This window comes from Rhagoletis pomonella, unplaced genomic scaffold (assembly GCF_013731165.1).
Source record: "Rhagoletis pomonella isolate Grant_MI unplaced genomic scaffold, Rhpom_1.0 Rhpom_scaffold_00011, whole genome shotgun sequence".
In the NCBI taxonomy this organism is placed as follows: domain Eukaryota; kingdom Metazoa; phylum Arthropoda; class Insecta; order Diptera; family Tephritidae; genus Rhagoletis; species Rhagoletis pomonella.
The window spans coordinates 30433096-30451503 of NW_023458565.1; the positions used below are offsets into that span (position 1 = coordinate 30433096).

The window sequence follows — 18408 nt, forward strand, 5'->3', positions numbered from 1 at the left end:
CCAATAAATATTTGGTGCTTTTTCAAATTGAAAACTTGGCAATACTGTCTTTTGTTCGATGCTTCCTCTTTTTCTTGTCGAGTTCGTCTTGCTCTCTCATTCTGGTATTTATTGACGTCACGGCCAATTACTCTCAGCTCGATTGGCGCAATCTTGTATTCTATCATTCTTGCTACAAACGCACCAAGCAGTTGGCCGATTTCATTTGAGTGAGAGTCTTTGAACTGTGAACAACACAACAGCGCCGGTAAACTTTTAAGCTATGCTAGATATGCTTTTAATTTTTATGTATTTGTTATTGCTACCGCCCCTGTTTTCACAAATTATATACATTTTCACTAGCGAAACGAGCCGACAAAAAATGAAATGGCATTTTAGCGTCCAACCTGACGAACAACTTGTCGAAGGTTTGCCAACTTGCCTACACACTGCTTATTTACCACCAACTTCTAGCGGGTGGCCGATAAATCGATACGTATGTAGGGCCTTTTAGATAAATAGGGTAATTCTCTAACAGTGGCCAATGTAGTCTTAAACCGTGTAAAACTTGTAAGTTTACGAGGCTTTTATGGGAAGGCCCCCATTTGCAAAAAGGTGTAAATAGGTGCGTAAAGTGACTGTTTGACAGATCAACCTGGATTTTGTGAAGCAATTTTTGTTTCGTAGCATTTTCCATAACATCCCGTCATCTTGTCTCTATCACTCTTCGCTTAAAATACAATTAAAAATGCCGAAAATTAGCAAACAACTTAAGTCAATACACTTAGTGGATGAAATTCATTCATTTTATTCGCGTATTATTTTTTTCATTTATTTTCATTATTTTATCATACATTTTACTGCTCTATTCGCGTGTTGTCACAGTCACAATTGTCATTATCGTGTCATCAACTATTGTCAAAGGTATGCACAGTCAATAATGACAAGCGAAAAGCTCGTTTTATTTGTCTATTGCGGCGAAAGTTTCTCTATAGTGAAACAGCTGTTCTTTGTTTACATTTTAATTGATCTATTTGACTGCCACTGCAACAGACGGGATTTCTTTTAAATAAAATACACCGCAGCAATGGATTACGAAACGCCGGAAAAGTGAGTAATTTTATAATAGGAAATTTTTTCATTTTATTATGAATTCGTGTAATAACAGGCGTGGAAAATATGAATGCACCGCACAAGAGCAGCAGCAGTTTTGTGAAGGCCACCAAGAACTGCAAACGTGTAAAAACTATAAAAAGAAAACTGTTGTCTCGAAGTTCCCTCAGAAGTCTTCTTGCTCCACAATAATAGCCGCGTACATAATGGCCCGTAGTCATAGTCAAAATAAAGTCGACTTTAAAGTTAGTTGCAGCTTTTTTGACAGATATCCCATTGAAAATTATGTCAAAAAGCTGCAACTAACTTTAAAGTCGACTTTATTTTGACTATGACTACGGGCCAATAATTATTTCCTCCATTAATAATATTCTGCAATGGATACTATTACGATATGCATACGCAAATAATAACTTTTTAACGCACTGATTTAGCCAAATAAAATGGTTTCACAGTTTTCGTTTAGTAAAATTTTGTAACTTTTTGCAAAATTAATAAAATTGGTAATTGATGAAATTGATTAATAAAATTAACATATGTTTTAGCGTTGTCATGTACTCAATAGGTTACCACAAAAATAGTAGCAATTGTCAGCGTTGGAGCTTTCAAATTGCCCTCTGCATACCTAAACGTGACAATTGATTATAAACAACACTATGGCCCGTAGTCATAGTCAAAATAAAGTCGACTTTAAAGTTAGTTGCAGCTTTTTGACATAATTTTCAATGGGATATCTGTCAAAAAAGCTGCAATTAACTTTAAAGTCGACTTTATTTTGACTATAGCCCGTAGTCATAGTCAAAATAAAGTCGACTTTAAAGTTAGTTGCAGCTTTTTTGACAGATATCCCATTGAAAATTATGTCAAAAAGCTGCAACTAACTTTAAAGTCGACTTTATTTTGACTATGACTACGGGCCAATAGTTATAGCGGCGAGATTTGTCATTGCATGCGAATAGGGCTGTTAGTATAAAAATTTCGGCCTCGACAACACTGAAGTCCACGGGGTCGTTTGCGCATCAAATTTGCCTCGTAAATTTACGCGTGAAAATTGTGACAGTTCTTTTACGAGGCTCGTAAATTTACGAGCTTTACGAAGCTTTTACGAGTTTAAGGGAATACCCCTATTGTTGCCATGTTCTTTACGTCTTGTCAATTAAATGCATCCTCACCAAGCAAAAAGTATTTTCTATCTGGCAGACCTATTTAAACGACTTGGCGCTACAGACGCATGTGTAGTCTTCTCATTTCTTCCCAATCCCTCTCTTTTATATGTAAGCAGAATTGGCTCAATACTTGAACGGTGTAAAAACCGTCTTACGAAATTAATATAGAATGTCTAAAGTTTAATCGATATAACGTCACCTTTTAATCGATAAGCTTATAAGTTTTAGCGTTTCACATCAACTAGCACAGGCCAAAAGTAAAAAAATATTAATAAATTAATAAAAATTTTAATCAACAATCAATTACAGCTTGCCGATATCAACACACACATGCTACATAATCGAGTAGCAAAGAGGAACAAATTTAGAACGAGAGGAACACCCTGGCGATAGGGGAATTTAAGTTCCTGCCAACCTATCCAAAACCAAAATAATAAAAAGAACAGTCTGGTAGAAAATAAAGGAGTTCCTTATTCCAAAACAGATTCTAAATTATGGGAGGTTGTCGCTGTTCGTTTCGTGATTGCACTGTTGCAACATCTCAGCATCCCGGCATGCATTTTTTCCACTTCCCCGTAAATGACCGGGAACGCTATATTAGATGGTTGAGCTTAGCAAATGTAATCCATATGCTCGAAATGCCTCCGGGCTTCCAAAATAATAAAGTAATTTGCGCCAGACATTTTCGACCTGAGTGTTTTAAAAATTACAGGAGGAATGGGATACTTCCCAAAAATGTGGAGCCCACATTAATGCCCATTAACGAAGAAATGGTTTTAGATTACGCTAATGAAGAAGAGAACGGTGGGCCTGAGTTGATTAAAATGCCGACCCCTACAATGAAGCATTTAATTCCACCGCCGGGATATACTCTCCCTTTTTCCCTTCATGACAACTTAAAACCGGGTAAGTACATAAGGCAGAATAAGATAATTTTGGCGAATGCAGCTACGCAATCGAAAGACATAAAGAGGGGCAATGAAACGCAACTAGACACTAAAGACCCAAGCAACTCAAAAAAAGCTAAAATTTTAAATTGTGAGACTATCGGTGTATCTTCTAATAGCAGTGAATCGAGGCCTGCCGATACTATTGTTAAGCTTAATTTCGATTTCGACTCAGACGAAATTAGTTTAAAAGAAGATGTAGATGTGGCATCAGATGATTACGAGTTCATAGATGAAGGTACAATTGAAATAACAAATAACAGTCTGTTACCTAATCAACAATGTGAAGATTCAACTGAAGAGTTGCAAGAAAAAGATTCACAATTTGAAATTGATCCTGAAGAACTAACTGATTGCATTAACCATCTCAAAGAACAGCTCGAAAGATCAAACAAAGAATCAAAAAGTAAAACAAATGCACTACAAAAAACTGAAGCTGATTTGGATAAAGCGAACATTAAATTGGAAACCGTTATGCAAAAATACGAAAAATTGTCGGCACAATTTAAACAGCTCAATGAGCAGCTCGAGGAAACTAAAGTGCAGGTAAACAGTAAAATCATTACTTTCAATGGGACCGAAGAGGAGTTGAAAACCGCAAACTTTAAATTGAAAAACATTGAGCAAAAATACGAGCAATTAGATGTTAACTATAAAAAAGTTCTAAAGCGCGAGCAGGACTTAACAGAGGAAAACCTTCGGCTTCAAGAGGAGAATTTCCAATTACGCGAAAAATGCAAACAATATGAAAAAGAAAATAAGCAAAAACATATAGGAGAGGTCTCTACAAGTCAAGCAGGATCATCGGCTGCAATGGATTGCGGCAACGTCAACCGTCGACAACCCGGTGCCACAGGCACTAGCATGCAGAACTCACTAACAAAAGCTCAACTTTTTAATGGTGTTAAAAAATATATGTCGTCTTCGATGGTTGCCTTGCTACGTATGGAGATGTTTGGTAGCGCAGATCGTGATTGGAAGCCGGATGAAAGACGTGTAGCAATGGACCTTCTGCAACTTGGCGACCAAATTTATAGGTATATTAGCGATGAGTGGCGTTTCCGGTTACCAGCATTAGAAGAAGTACGAAACTGGCTTGCTGATGCCACAAATTCTATTGATGATGAAGAAGATCTTTAATTATTGTTAAGCATAAGGCTTTTGTTCTATATTTAAATAAAAAATAATTATTTAAAAGAACACACACAAGGCCGATCTTGTTTGTAAAACTATTTAAGATGTTTCTAATTACGCTTCAGTAATTATTTCTACCGGCTGATCCAAGCTGCAAATAATGGATGAATTCTGAAAAATAGTAAATAAGATTGGACAGTTTGACATGGTAGCGATGATATGTACATATCGCTACCTTAATATAGAAAGGCCCTAACACATTTTGTTTCAAAATTAAGCTCTGTACAAAGGTCGGTAGATTTCTCACTAAAGACTTAAACAAATTTGAAATCAACTACTACATAAGAAAATTAGTTTATGCTTTTTTTATAACCAGTAGTGAAGAAAATCGCAACTGAAGAACCTTATCAAGTTTTGTAGCTACTATATCTTTATATTAAGTATTTATACTATAGAGTGTATATATTAAGGTAACGATATGTAACCTTTAACTTAAGCACATTTATTAGAATTGAGATAAATTAATTTCTAAACGTAAAACACTATAAATTTATCACATGATCTCTGTATTAACTGTTAAATTGTAAGACAGTCATAGTACCATGTACATATGTACATTTTTGTGTGTTTGAAATTCAAAATAAGTATTTGATAAGCTGTTACATACCGTAGTTTCGGCAACGCATATGTTCTGTGTAGATGCGTCACACAGCCAACCCGTCGGGCATGTGCCATTTACATCAGTCGGTCGTGTGGCACCAAAACAAAATGCGAATGTGGTGCGACTGGTGCATGCGAATACTTGATTTGCATTGCATAATCCACAACTAGAAGTATCGCCACAACTAGCTGCTGCTCCATTACTCTGGAAGCAAATATTTGGTTGATCCGAGCAGACAAGACCGTCAGCACAGTTGTATATTTGATTAGTATAGGGTAATGTACCTAGGAATGTATTCAAGAAAATCTTTAATGCACACTTGGGGACATACGAATTTCGTTCACATTTATCTACCCCCATAACACAAATAAAATGATGTTTCATTAATGCATGCTGCACTATTACTCTGGCAAACGTTGCATCCTTGGCTGGTTACACGGAGAATGATAATGAAAATTGCGAAAATCGCTATCTGATGAAAAGATGCAGTTAATTTAAAGATGTAACAAATTAAATCATATTCCTTACCAATATTTGGTAAATTTTTAACATCTTCTGTGAATTATATCTAACGGCGCAATACCTCGCGCAAATAGTTTCAGCACGACTAATACCAAACTTTTAATGTTACACAGCTTTTATGAAATTTTCGCGATTTTTTTTTGTTGGCTTTTATTTGAAAGTGGATATTCGGCCTTGCTTGCGATTTACAAACCTCTTAGTAAATCACAGGGTATACAGAATAACGCAAAACTAGTTTACTTGAAGTGTATTCCTGAAAGTAATTGCTGTTTTATGGCCTTAGCTCGCGCTTCATCGCCAGTAAACTAACAACTTTGTAGGACGTAGAGCGAAATGTAGCGTCCACTTTACTTCCACTAAACCTTTGTTAACCACTTCAGTGAGTCTCGGCAGTTACTGCCACTCTTTCCGTTTTTTGTCTTTAGCATTGCAATCCACTTGCGCGCTATTTATGTTAAAAATGAAATATCAGGATACATATGTACATATGTCGTTAGTATGTATCGAAATTCTCCTCTAATTTGCCATACTTTTTACTATGGGGTATAATACAGTGTCGGTATCTGGTTTCACCAGCTAATATTTTTGTCTATGCTCTAAATCTTATGCTATCTTAACTAATGTTAACCAAATATAAAAAAATTGTCAACACTTTCCATAAGTTGTTTTTGTTGTTTTCAACATTGTTGAAATACTTTCAGTCTTGTTGCGTATGTACGTGGGGTGTTGTTAATATTTGAAATTCGAGCAAAAGTGATCTTATCTTTTAATGTATTCTTAATTTTTTCCTTTGCTTTTAAGGTAAGTAAACGAAATAGATTAACGTCATAAACCATCAGATAAAACCCCTGTAAGAGAACAGTCCTAGCAGCGTTGAATCTGTCAAAGGCGTTTCTCACCGTTAGTCACTCCACGCTCCTAGAAGACATAGGGGCTTCCTCTCCTCCACAGAGACTTAAACGGTGGTCGGCGAATCATCTGAGTTGTCGAAACTCGTCAGTAGTCTTTAGAGACAAATCAAGCAAAACGAGGAAAATCTAAAACAGGGAGTCCCACAGGGTGGTATCCTTTCCCCGCTACTGTTTAACTTATACATTTCAAAGCTCCCTCAGCCACCAGAGGGAGTCTCGATTGTCTATTATGCTGCCGACTGATCGATAATGGCGTCTGGGAATGGAATTGATGACTTGTGCTCGAAAGTAAACGACTACCTCCGAACTTTCTGGCTTCTTCTCTGCAAGGAGCCTAACCCTCTCCCCTACAAAATCCTCGGCAAACTCAACAACAACCACCTGGGCGAAGGAGGTCGGACTGCAGATGGGTATTCACGTCGTAATAGAGTACAGAGTTCGCAACAAGGTCCTCAAGTCGCTATCAGGCGGCACCTGGGGCAAAGACAAAGAAACGTTGCTGGGAACATAAAAGGCTTGCCGTTTCTAAACTATGCAGCGCAGTGGTTGAAGCTACAGACCTGAAGCTACACGACGCTCCGAACCGCCACGTAATGCCTTCGGATGTCGCAAGAACACCATCTAAATGACGAGGCCGAAATTCGCCCCGCCAAGGAGCGCAATACTATGCTATGCAAGCAGTGCCTAGTTCGGTGCCACAGACGAGCACCCGAACAGACATTTGCTTGCTGCAGAGCCCTCGCCTAGATACGTCAGAAGGCATCTATACGAACTGACGGACGAGGTCCGGAAATTCATAAAACAACCACTGAACCTGACAGGGTACCGACAGGCCACAAGCGACATTCACAGAGATTCGGTCTCGACTTACACCGACTTCCGAGCTGTGAATGCCGTTTTAGGGACACAGCTACATGACGTGGACGAGATAGAACTTCGTCTGTCTCGGGAGACTCGCACCACCATAGCTCAACCCCGCTCTGGACACTGCAGCTAAACTCTTACCGGAATAGCATAAATCTAGATGTGGCCAACGAATGTCCGGCATGCAGAGAGTCAACCCATGACTCGCCACCCCCGACATGCCCCTAAACCCTACTCAACTAACTCCCCTCTCCTTCTTGTCCAACCCAGTCGGACTGGCATACTTGGGCCTCCCATTGGAGCTTGACGACAACGACTAAGTGACAGGCTGATCTTGGCAGTTGTAAGCCGCTACAACAAAAACAACAACTATACCAAATCTACCGGCAAGGGAGCATCATTCGCTGGGCAAACAATTTATGCTCGGTTTCTACCGGAAACAGCTAAACAGTCCGTTGATCCGGACTAACGCCGCAATTGATCTAATCAAAATTGTGCCTTGACAGACGGCAGTAATGCGGATTTACGAGCCGCGAAGTCGTGGGTTCGAATCCCACGGCCCGTAGAATGCTCATTTTTTTTTAATTATTCATATATAACTTCTATATTTCTTAAAGTGGTTTTACTTGGTTATTGTTTTTATTTTATTATTTTTTTATTATTTTTTTTTATTTTTTTTTTATCTAAAGATTTAAATTAACTAATAACAAAATCAAAAATGTGAAATAAAGTAAAACAAACGAAAATAAAATGAAGTAAAATGAAATATATAAATCAAATAAATTAAAGTAACAATGAAAACAAGTAAGAAAGTCTAAGTTCGGGCGTAGCCGAACATTAAATACCCGGCGCAAGTACTAAATATATGTTTTTCACCTTTTCGAAAGCTACCGCTAGATGGTAAGCCGGGGTGTATGAAATATTAAAGTTTCAAGCATTTCTGAAATTTACCGTTATATGAAAAAAATTATTGTAAATAACTATCAATTTTGAGTGAATAATCTTCAGTAGTTACTAAAATATCGCAGTTTTTGTAGGCGTGGTTATTGTCCGATTTTGCCCATTTTCAATACCATCCGTCCTAGGCCCGAAAGAAGTGCACGTACAAAGTTTCGTTAAGATATCTCTATTTTTACTCGAGTTATCGTGTGCACAAACGGACGGACGGACGGACGGACGGACAGGCAGTCACCGCTTAATCGATTTATCTTTTCATTCTGACCATTTATGTATACATTTGTCTATATCTATCTCGATTCGTTTTGCCTGTTACACACAACCGTTATGTGAACACAGCGATAATACCCTTGTGAACAAGTGCGCTCGGGTATAACAAAATGATTTTTTTTTGGCAATCGCTCTAACCGAGGATCGAACCTGGGACCTTGTAGTACGCAACTCTCGCCACTCGGCTACCGCGGATGAAGGAGCGGCTGCTTGGTGACTGCAATTACCGATGAAAAGGTATATGTCCATGCTAGATTTGCATATTCTCTGTATTCTACACTCTCTGAGCTTTGGTCAGTGTTGTCATAGAAAATTCCCTTGATCCGAGTTAAGTTTGGGAATTAACTCTAGGGGCTGGTTTCTCCAACTCAACTTAATTTAGTTTAGCAAATTTTTTAGACTTAGTAAAGAATAAGCTTTGTAAAAAGTGGGCTAACTTTTGACTTAAGTCCATAAAATGGCTAAACTAAGTTAAAGTTGAGTTGGAGAAACCAGCCCTAGGACTTAATCCGGATCAACAGCAGTTAATTCCAGAGTTAATTCCGAATTAACGAGTTGATCCGGATCAACGCTACCGTCTGTCTATGCTTTAACTCTGGAAGAGTCTAGTCTAGGAAAAAATGAATTTCTGGTGATTTTTCGTTTTTCTAACAACTTCTAGCTGACTTTGGGGACATCGCTCCAAGCAGCCAACAGTTTACCGGTGAAAACAAAGAACATACGAGGAGTTCGTCGTTTAAATTTCTAGTAGCAAAAATCTTATTATCATTTTGCAGTATTTTGTATGCTAGTCTTAAAAACCAAAACGCACCCACGTATATACGTATATATGTACATATTCATTACATAAGTATGCATGGATCGCATTGAAGTTGTTTTTATGGATACGAATAATTTAGAGACGTGACAATCTGTGGTTTTGGTTAATTTTCTTTTAGCACTAATTTCGTCGCATAGAATATCAGCGGGTTAAGTAATTTTTTTATAATATGTATGTCATGCATTACAAACAAAAAGAAGCCATAAAGAGGAAGAGGAGAGTTTGCATCAACTTTCGAAAGTTTTTTTTTTATTTTAAGTAACTCACTTTTGCAACTGTGGCTTTATTTAAAAGAAATTAGTAGGGTGTTTCTTAAATGTATGAAGCAAATTTTTACATCAGATTTCCCAAGCATCAACCCTTACGTCGATGCCACTATAGTGGAAGATATCACATATAAATATTGGTCCCGATTGGAGTCGGTTAAGGCTTGTCGCCCAGGGGCAAAATTCAGATTACCCTACACTGAGGGAAATAATGCATGGTAAAATTTAATTTAAAGCAAAATTGCAATTTTAAGCACAATTGGTTCCTTTTAATCACGTATATCAACGAACCAATTAAAAAGTCTTAATATAAAATACGGCAAATGAAAGCCAATGAAATTCTCCATAAACCGTGTATACATCACTTTCCGACTGGGCTTATAGTTTTTGACAAATTAATTAATCATTCCAGCTTTTTTTTATTTTTTTATGAAAAAATTAAAAATAAAATCAAACTTTAACGGAAGAAAAATTAAAAAAATAACAGGTTCTGTGCCAAATTTTTGTATTTGTACTAAAGCCTGTTCTGTTACAAAAAAAATAAAATAAAGTTGCTGATGAAGAAAATCGGCGAAATAATGAGTGGTCAAATAAAAATGCGCAAGATTATTTGTATGAAAATTGAGCACAAAGGAATGTTACTCATACGCCGCGTACACCTACATAAGTAGCACGCTTTTCTGCTTGCAAATATCTCGAAAACGTATCCATAGAAAAAAAAATTAGCTCGAATTTCGGTATGACCGAGCAATTCTACATAGAAATTGGATAATGGCGTCTGGAGAACAAAAACTAAATTAAAATTTGTGATCCATTGTAATCAAATGTCGCACTAATATTATTTTGACCATAGGTATACTTACATATAGTGTAAGCTCTAGCTTACCACATTTTACGCATGGATTCAACAACGTCGATTATGATGTTTAACTGGGGATTCGTGTTACCCAGACATGGTGAAAACGGCCTTTTTCTCTCAAATGTTTGCTTTCCAGGGAGTGAAGAATCAAACATGAAAGACCTATCGTTTTAAAATATTAAAAAGATAGCATAGCGTATGGGTAAATAAAATAATATTTTTTAAATTTTTTTGTGTGCCAATTTCACGATTTCCGATCTATAAATATTCGCACATACAAATGTACATACTGATTACTAATAAATATTAATTCGGACACTCTGTCGCCTGAATACATTTCTTCTGAGCTGCGCTGTAATATAGACCACTTCTGCAATTCATCTCTAATGCAAGGAAGCTTGAGCCACTACGTTCACAGTAAATGTATCTAAATAAATATTATAATTATAATTATAATTAAAAGTTACATAGAAATAGTTCATTACTTACGTATTACAATTTGCCGGATTTGCTACTTGAAAATAATAACTAGTTTCAGTCGAATTATTGCATGCGCCTAATAGATACGCTTGTGATTGCGTTGTCGTTGTTGTTGGAGTTGTAGACTGGGTCGTTGGAGTTATCTCCTCGGTGGAAGGGCATGTTATTTGTGCTTCAAGCTAAAATACACATACATACATATGAAATTAATTCACAAATAAAACCTCCATTATAGCATTACACAGGTCAACAATTTTAGAAAAAGTTTTTGGTGCCGAGATATCGTTAGGAGTTTTTTTAAGATAAATTGCTGATAAAAATAATTTTTATATATTTTTTCAACGTGTAGTTTTCGAGATATCGCCACCTAACGGCTATTGATAAAAGAGAAAAAGTTCGACCATAAGAATATCTAATATCTGTAGAAAACATACATACATATCGCTATATTAATTCACAAAGGCCCTAACCAACCATTTTTTTCGAAACTGCAGACAGATTGCCCCGTACAGATTTCGGCAGGATGTGTTAAAATACACCTTCAATAAAAAATTTAAAGTGTTATTACCAACAAGTAATTTTTAGCAAAAAAAACCGACTTCAACTCTCATATAAATAAAAAATATATTTATATACATATATCTCATGATCCACTGATCAGATCTTAACCAGATAAGTATGGGACCACCTCTGAGACACTACCTTTCCGATGCAAAAATAATTATCGAAAGCGTTTGAGGTGGTCCAAAGTTATGTGGTAACATAATACATAAAAAAAAATTAAAAAAAATAAAAATGAAATGAATTAATTAATGAATAAAAATGAAAACGTGGGCGCAAAGAAAACGGCTCATTTTGATTGGCTAAAAGTCAGCTGGTTTGAATTCGTTCAATACATTGTTGTTTTGCCGCATTGACGTGCGTCAAAAGTTGATTGTTGGGCGAGTTTTATTAGTTGCGGTAATGTGGCGTCTTCTATTCAAAATCACAGAGTTAACTTCGATGTTAGTCAAAAGCTTCCCTATGACGCAGAAAAGAACTTCTATCTGGCAAGCCCTTAAAAAGGCCTACCTGTTTTTGATACTCATTTTATAATGTTTTTGCTTCTCCTGTTAAATAAAAAATTTGTTGCTTAGGGCCTTTTGTGAATTAAGGTCACGATATATTAAATTAGGGGTAATTAAATTTGCGATATTTCATTCATTATTCATGATTCATGAAAATTACATGCTTCTTAGATATTCACAAAGATTAGCCCTGGAACACTAATAATGTTTTTAATACGTAATGTTATATTTTGAATACGATCCGATAAATATTTAGTACAGCTTTCATACAAAAAACATGCAAAAATTACCGAAAACGGCCAAAAACTTTTATTGTTGTATGGAAATGGTAAATTTTTCTTTGTTGAAATTCAAGTAAATTTTTCAATCATCTTCATTATCGTCTTGTAAATTCCAATAAATAATTATCTCCTAATAGAGCAACAAGCTTCTTGAAACTATACTAATTTTCCAGGCTTGCTGTTTTCTGGTGAAATCTCTCACCCTGATAAAAATACCTTCCACTAGTGTAGGTATAGGCGAATCAACTGACATTAGTGTTCTGGGATTAAAAAAGATTTTTTTTGTTGTAAAAATGAGAAATTTCTCGATTTAACACGACTTTCGATTTATGGCCATTTCTTGAAGCTAATACATTTACAAAAAATATAAGACATAAATGAAAAAAATCCACACAAAAAAGTCATCATATGACTTCTATTTCTATTTCTGCACCAAAATCCCTGTTGACCAGTGTAATGTATGTACATTTAATGAATGTTTAATACTCACGAAATCCAATGTTTCCAGTGGCGCACAAACTTTCTTCAAATTAAAATTGTATAGATCCTCACTGCAATATTGATTTGTTGGACATGATAATGGATCGGAGGCGACTTCATTTATACATAGGGCAAATTGTGTTGAGCTTGAGCAAATCATCTTTCCACTTGCCTTACCCTGACAACTACTGCCACACGAAGCAGTTGATTCGTTACATACAATAATGTTATTGCTTGAAGATGGGTCCGACTCACAGACATTATCTGAACTAGTGCAGTATGTACCGTCCTGACATTCATATATATCATCACCGATGGGACTTACTGTAAAAAAACGAGATGCATGTGTGGACATTGCTCTAATAAATATTAAGGAGTCTAATAGCATTTAGTTTGTCATTACTCACAAGTTGTTGATCCATCTTCCTCGGTGCAAATTTTATAGGTTGTATTAGTTATGCATGCAACGTAGTTAGCGCCACACTCCCCACATGTACTAGTGGCTGATGCTGCCGCCACAAAAAGTAAACATAGTGCGATAATCTGTAAACAAAAATGGCAACATTTAAGTGATTTTGCTTCCTTCCGCGAAGTACATGTCCTGGATGCCTTTGCAAAGCCACCTATCGGCCAGTTGCAAAACTCTCCTACGGCACCCTAACTTTACGGGAGTCGGAAAAACAGATTTTCTTTAACGGCGTTGCACAGTGCCGCTTAAGGGACAGTTTTTCAGTGCAAGGCTAAGTTTGAATGTATTTTAAACTTAATTTAAACGATCGAGCTAGCTGCCCTGCAGGAAATGGGACTAAGATTTTTTAAATTTTTTATATTTTTATTTATTTACTATTTTTTTTTAACATTACATATTTGCTTATTTGTTTACATGTTCTTTTGTAGGTGGTCTCATATTTGAATTCGATCAGACATACCATCAAAATGATAATATAAAATTTCGTTCTTTATTTTAATTGTCCAGAATACGAAAAAGTATCTGCGAAGTGCAGAAAAAAGTGTATTCTAAGTAATTTTTGTATGAGTATATTTAAACAGAAACATGTAAAGAAAACAAACTCCCGATAACGTCTGCATGACTCCTGCACGACTTTACAACTAACTTAAAGTTAGTTTTGTCATAGCTAATTAAGAGTTAGTTATTTATCGGAATCCCGCAAAAAAGCTTAGAGCTAGAACCTGGTTATTTTAATCAATTGATAATTTTTTTCTACAGGGTGGTTTAAGCTAAGATTAGCCAATCAAATGTCGGAAAGTTTTTAAACAAACTGGCCCTAAGTCGACAAAAATCGGGAAAATACGTTGTCTGCAATGTGTGAATGTGTTTGGTGTTTCTGTAAACGTAATTTATCCGCTGAAAAAAAAATTAAACCGAAATTTCCCTATTGCCGCTAAGTCAAAGACTTTTATACGAAGAATTTTGATCAGAAAATAGCATTGGGAAGGCTCTTCGCGGAAACAAATATCATAAAAACTTTATTTGAAATAAAATGTTGATTTGACGTTTTTATTTCCATATATATGTATAGTGGTGGTGGGATGTACCTAATAATTAAAAAAATTTTTCCTCTTTGGTTATTGTTGTTTCCGACAGAGTGGGTGTATGATGAATTTTGGAACGAATTTCCGTCATCCTTTGTTAAATTTGGTTTGGAGACAAATCGGTTACGGAGTTGTGCCATCTTCAGTGTGATTTTTCGTCTCCAAACCAAATTTGATAAGGGATGACGCAAATTCGTTCCAAAATACAGAAAATAATTTTGTTTTTCCTTCACGCTTGTAATTCACTGTCCTTTTAAACCAACTAAATTTGTCCCCTAAGGTATCTTTATAGCGGTAGTTCAAAAACCACATTAAACACTTTTTAATTTCCTATTAATAGTACATGTCCTATTGTATCACTTTCACTCACTTTGTCAGACATGTTTTCTTGTTTTTACTATAAGTTCTTGGTACTTTGAAAAATCTCTTGCTCTACCAAAAATCCTGCACTTAGCTTAATTTGCTCGAAACTGTTAGCATTCAAAGCAACTTCAACATATTTATATCTTAGTTAATGGTCATAAAACATCATTCGACATTTATCTTTATTATCTGGTATGTTTACTAAACAAATTTATTGAGGTTATAATCTGTATGTAAGCACAGTGAATAAATAGGAAGAGATTTATTAGCATAATATTTGTAGATAATATTTGTATTGTAAGAATTTCTAATGGAAATGATAAATCAACATCTTTCTGCTTGTTATTTTCATATAAAGCTATATATGTATAATAACAGACTTTTTTTTTATTTTTTCATTTGTATTCAAGCCTGTTCGTTCTTGGGCAAAAGAAAATCAAGCTACTAATCATGTAAATCGATGGACGAATAAACAAGCTGTGAATGGTCAAATGAAAATCGGTAATAATTTTTTGTATGAAATAGGGGCAGAAAATAATGTTACTCATACGCCACATCGTACATAGCTCTGGTCGTTCATACTCATACTCGTACATGGCGTACGTCGTGAACGAGCAACTCTTCACGTAAAAATGCATATTTCGCATTATAACAGTCGTGAACGTACTTATATTTTTCATATCCATTTTTCGAGGAAATTAGTATTATTTTTTTTTAATTTCACTTCGTTTGATTAAAATAAAACAAAAAACTTATCAAATATTTACAAAAACCTTAAAAAAAAATTAAGCAACAATGATAGACTGCAGTATAGCGAGAGCACCAGTTTGACAGAATAAAACCAAAGATCTTTAAAAAAAGGGAGCTGGCTATGTTTGTGGCTCACTTATATTCTATGTTCTTCTTGGTAACTAAAGTGCTGCCACTTTTGTCCGAAAAAATAGTTTTGGGAGACTCCCTTAAATTAATAAATAAAACACTGTAAATAGGGATTTAATCGGTGCAAATATAAAAAATCGGGACAGTCAAATATACATACGTCCCGACTTTTGAAAAATATTCAGCGGGACAACTTTCTTAAAATCGGTACGAATGGTCAACGTACATATGAGTAACATTTTCCATGTTAAAGTTTGAATTTTTTATCATTCGCAATGCAAAGTCAAAATGAAAATATCTTGGTGAAAATTACCACATCTAGAAAAATGGTGTACAGATCCGCAATCTACGATTAACTTTACTTACGTGTCTCGGCGTTTTTTGTGTAATTTTAGGGTACCTACAATTGTATCAGTGTAAGAAATTCTTTCTAATGAGGCTATAGATTTTACGAAAATCAGACTATGGTGAATTCAGCGATAGCCCAGATTGTAAACAGAAATATGCACATCTAAAAAAAACAGATCCTTATCTTCAAGTTGACATTGACAACGGGCCCTAATAATTCACCGTTGTTAAATACAGGTAGGTAGGTAGGTTGTCGCGGTCGTCTATAAGACACACTTAGGCTCAGGGCCCATTGTGATGCCGCATGTTGGGTCAGCAACTCCCGATCCCTCCTAAAACCATTTTGAACTTTGAACGAATTTTAGAAGATCCCTGATTTCGACGCATCTAAGGTCCTCCAAGTTGTCGAAGAATTGCCTACCGAGAGTGGAGAGTCTTCGTCTAGATAGAGCAGGGCATTGGCACAACAGGTGGAGAATCGTTTCCTCCTCTTCTTCATCTTGACAACTTCTACAGAAGTCATGTGAGCGTAGGCCAAGTCGATAGGCGTGCTTGCCAATTAGGCAGTGTCCTGTTATGACGGATACTAATAATCTAATATTGGACTTATTTAGACTCAGTAGTAGGCCAGTGCGGTTGGCGCTGAGCACCGGCCATAATTGTTTGGCAGTTTTGCAGGTGATTTCGTCCTGCCACCTTTCGTTCGCTACTTTAGTGAGCCTCTCGGAGATAAGTAGCTTACAAGTTTGCAAGGGTATTCCTATTTCGTCATTTATATCCTCAAAAGGAAGTTTCGTGCCAAGTCGCGCCAGTTCGTCGGCCTTACAATTCCCCTCTATGCCGCAGTGTCCCGGAACCCATATTACCTTTGGGCGAAATGACTCAGCCATCTCGTTAAGAGATGCGCGGCATTTCATGGCTACCATGGAGGTTGTCGACTGCTTCGTGAGGGACTTTATTGCCGCCTGGCTGTCAGTGAAGATGTAGATATCAACTTGGGGTATCATATCACACTTTACCAGTTTCGTGGCCCTGTCGATTGCCATCAGTTCAGCCTGAAAAACGCTACAGTGGTCCGGGAGACGAAAGCTGAGGGAGATTCCCAGGTGATGGGAATATACACCTCCTCCAACCCTACCCTCGAGCTTTGAGCCATCTGTGTATACATGGAGCGAATTTTACTCTACCGAAACCAAAAATGATTCATATCAAATACATACAGTGCCGGACAAAAATATTGGCACAGAAAATTTTTCGCAATATCTGCAAAGTTTTTTATTCTAATTTATTTTCGATAATTTTTTATAAAAATATAAACTTTGTGCAAAACTCTGGTAAATTCAATAAATTGGCATACTAATTATACCTTTCATGAGCATGAAATGGTATTATAACTTTGGTCCGATGTTTGTAAGTACCAGAACAAAAAGAGATAGACCCATTAAAATGTATACTTATATGATCAGAACGTCGAGCTGAGTTGATTTAGCCATGTCCGTCTGTCCGTCTGTCCGTCTGTCCGTCTGTCTGTCTGTTTGTATGCAATCTAGTCTCTCAGTTTTCGAGATATCCGTATCAAATTTGGTAGGTGGGTGTATTTTTATAATGTATTAATCATTTGTCGGAACCGGCAGAATCGGACCACTATAACATATAGCTCCCATACAACAGATTGTTCAGATATGAGATTTTTCGTTATAACTTCTCCATTTATGCAGCTACGAACATGAAATTTTGCAGTACTTGCACCTATTATCAACAGAATACTTACAGTGAAAATTACAAAGATCGGGTCACTATAACCTATAGCTCCCATACAACTGATTGTTCAGATATAAAATTTTTCGTTATAACTCCTCCATTTATATAGCTAGGAACATGAAATTCCGCACTATTTTCAATAAATATCAACAGAAAACTTACAGTGAAAATTATAAAGATCGGGTAACTATAGCCTATAGCTCCCATACAACTGATTGTTCAGATATGAGATTTTTCGTTATAATTCATCCATTTATGTAGCTAGGACCATGAAATTTCGCGCTGTTTTCACTCATTATCAACAGAAGACTTACAGCGAAAATAACAAAGATCGGGTCACTATAACCTGCAGACCCCATACAACTGATTGTTCAGATATGAGGTCTTTTATCATAACTCCTCCATTTATGCAGCTAGGAACATGAAACTTCGCACCATTTTCTCTCATTATTAACAGAATACTTACAGTGAAAATAACAAGGATCGGATGACTACAACATATATCTTCCATACATCTGATTGTTCAGATATGGGATTTTACTGTAAAACTTCTTTATTTGAACAGCTAAAACCGATAAATTTCGTAAGATATTTTATAAATAATAATACAAAGTCTACTGAGAAAATCATCAAAATCTATGCTGTATAAGCTTCATCTCCTATAGCACTGATTGTTCAGATACCAGTTTTTGCCATATACTAAAGGAAACTAAACCCAATAAATTG

The 18408-nt window shown here is 36.2% G+C and overlaps 4 protein-coding genes across 6 annotated transcripts in view; 2 read left to right on the forward strand and 2 right to left on the reverse strand.

The window, feature by feature from the left end:
* LOC118746974 overlaps positions 1 to 1734 on the forward strand; it is a 2728-nt gene extending 994 nt beyond the window's left edge. The window contains exon 2 of the mRNA XM_036480968.1: positions 1638 to 1734. Within this exon, the coding sequence (XP_036336861.1) occupies positions 1638 to 1734 (97 nt within the window). The remainder of the gene's footprint in view (positions 1 to 1637) is intronic.
* LOC118746938 overlaps positions 1 to 4405 on the forward strand; it is a 5631-nt gene extending 1226 nt beyond the window's left edge. Inside the window, exons 1-2 of one of the 2 annotated variants that reach the window (XM_036480928.1) lie at positions 2346 to 2515; positions 2568 to 4405. In XM_036480928.1, coding sequence (XP_036336821.1) covers positions 2753 to 4345 — 1593 coding nt within the window. In that variant the 5' untranslated portion in view covers positions 2346 to 2515; positions 2568 to 2752 and the 3' untranslated portion in view covers positions 4346 to 4405. Of the gene's footprint in view, positions 1 to 2345; positions 2516 to 2567 lie in introns of those variants that run through there. The other variant, XM_036480930.1, reaches the window with a different exon arrangement.
* Positions 4406 to 4579: 174 nt separating this feature from the next.
* Positions 4580 to 5552, reverse strand: LOC118746975. The gene is made up of 3 exons (XM_036480970.1): positions 5529 to 5552; positions 5355 to 5472; positions 4580 to 5284 (listed from the first exon to the last, which is right to left on the reverse strand). Exons 1-3 carry the CDS (start codon positions 5550 to 5552, stop codon positions 4932 to 4934), a joined length of 495 nt encoding a protein of 164 aa, XP_036336863.1. The 3' UTR covers positions 4580 to 4931.
* A 5134-nt stretch (positions 5553 to 10686) lies between these two features.
* On the reverse strand, positions 10687 to 13458 carry LOC118747076. 2 transcript variants are annotated; one of them, XM_036481068.1, is made up of 4 exons: positions 13185 to 13451; positions 12788 to 13101; positions 10959 to 11128; positions 10687 to 10896 (listed from the first exon to the last, which is right to left on the reverse strand). In XM_036481068.1, exons 2-4 carry the CDS (start codon positions 12935 to 12937, stop codon positions 10776 to 10778), a joined length of 441 nt encoding a protein of 146 aa, XP_036336961.1. In that variant the 5' UTR covers positions 12938 to 13101; positions 13185 to 13451; the 3' UTR covers positions 10687 to 10775. The 2 variants fall into 2 exon arrangements, with proteins under 2 accessions (XP_036336961.1, XP_036336960.1); XM_036481067.1 differs by having other exon boundaries at positions 12788 to 13458.
* Between the last annotated feature and the right edge of the window lie 4950 nt (positions 13459 to 18408).

Excerpts from the sequence above, each read along its gene's own strand:
- LOC118746975 (XM_036480970.1), bottom strand. The coding sequence starts at position 5,552 with ATGTTAAAAATTTACCAAATATTG. Across the intron at positions 5,473-5,528 it reads TAAAAATTTACCAAATATTG|ATAGCGATTTTCGCAATTTT; the intron begins GTAAGGAATATG and ends TCTTTTCATCAG. Across the intron at positions 5,285-5,354 it reads ATTTTATTTGTGTTATGGGG|GTACATTACCCTATACTAAT; the intron begins GTAGATAAATGT and ends ATACATTCCTAG.
- LOC118747076 (XM_036481067.1), bottom strand. The coding sequence starts at position 13,165 with ATGCTATTAGACTCCTTAATATTTATTAGAGCAATGTCCACACATGCA. Across the intron at positions 11,129-12,787 it reads CACTGGAAACATTGGATTTC|CTTGAAGCACAAATAACATG; the intron begins GTGAGTATTAAA and ends TGTGTATTTTAG. Across the intron at positions 10,897-10,958 it reads AATCCGGCAAATTGTAATAC|ATACATTTACTGTGAACGTA; the intron begins GTAAGTAATGAA and ends ATATTTATTTAG.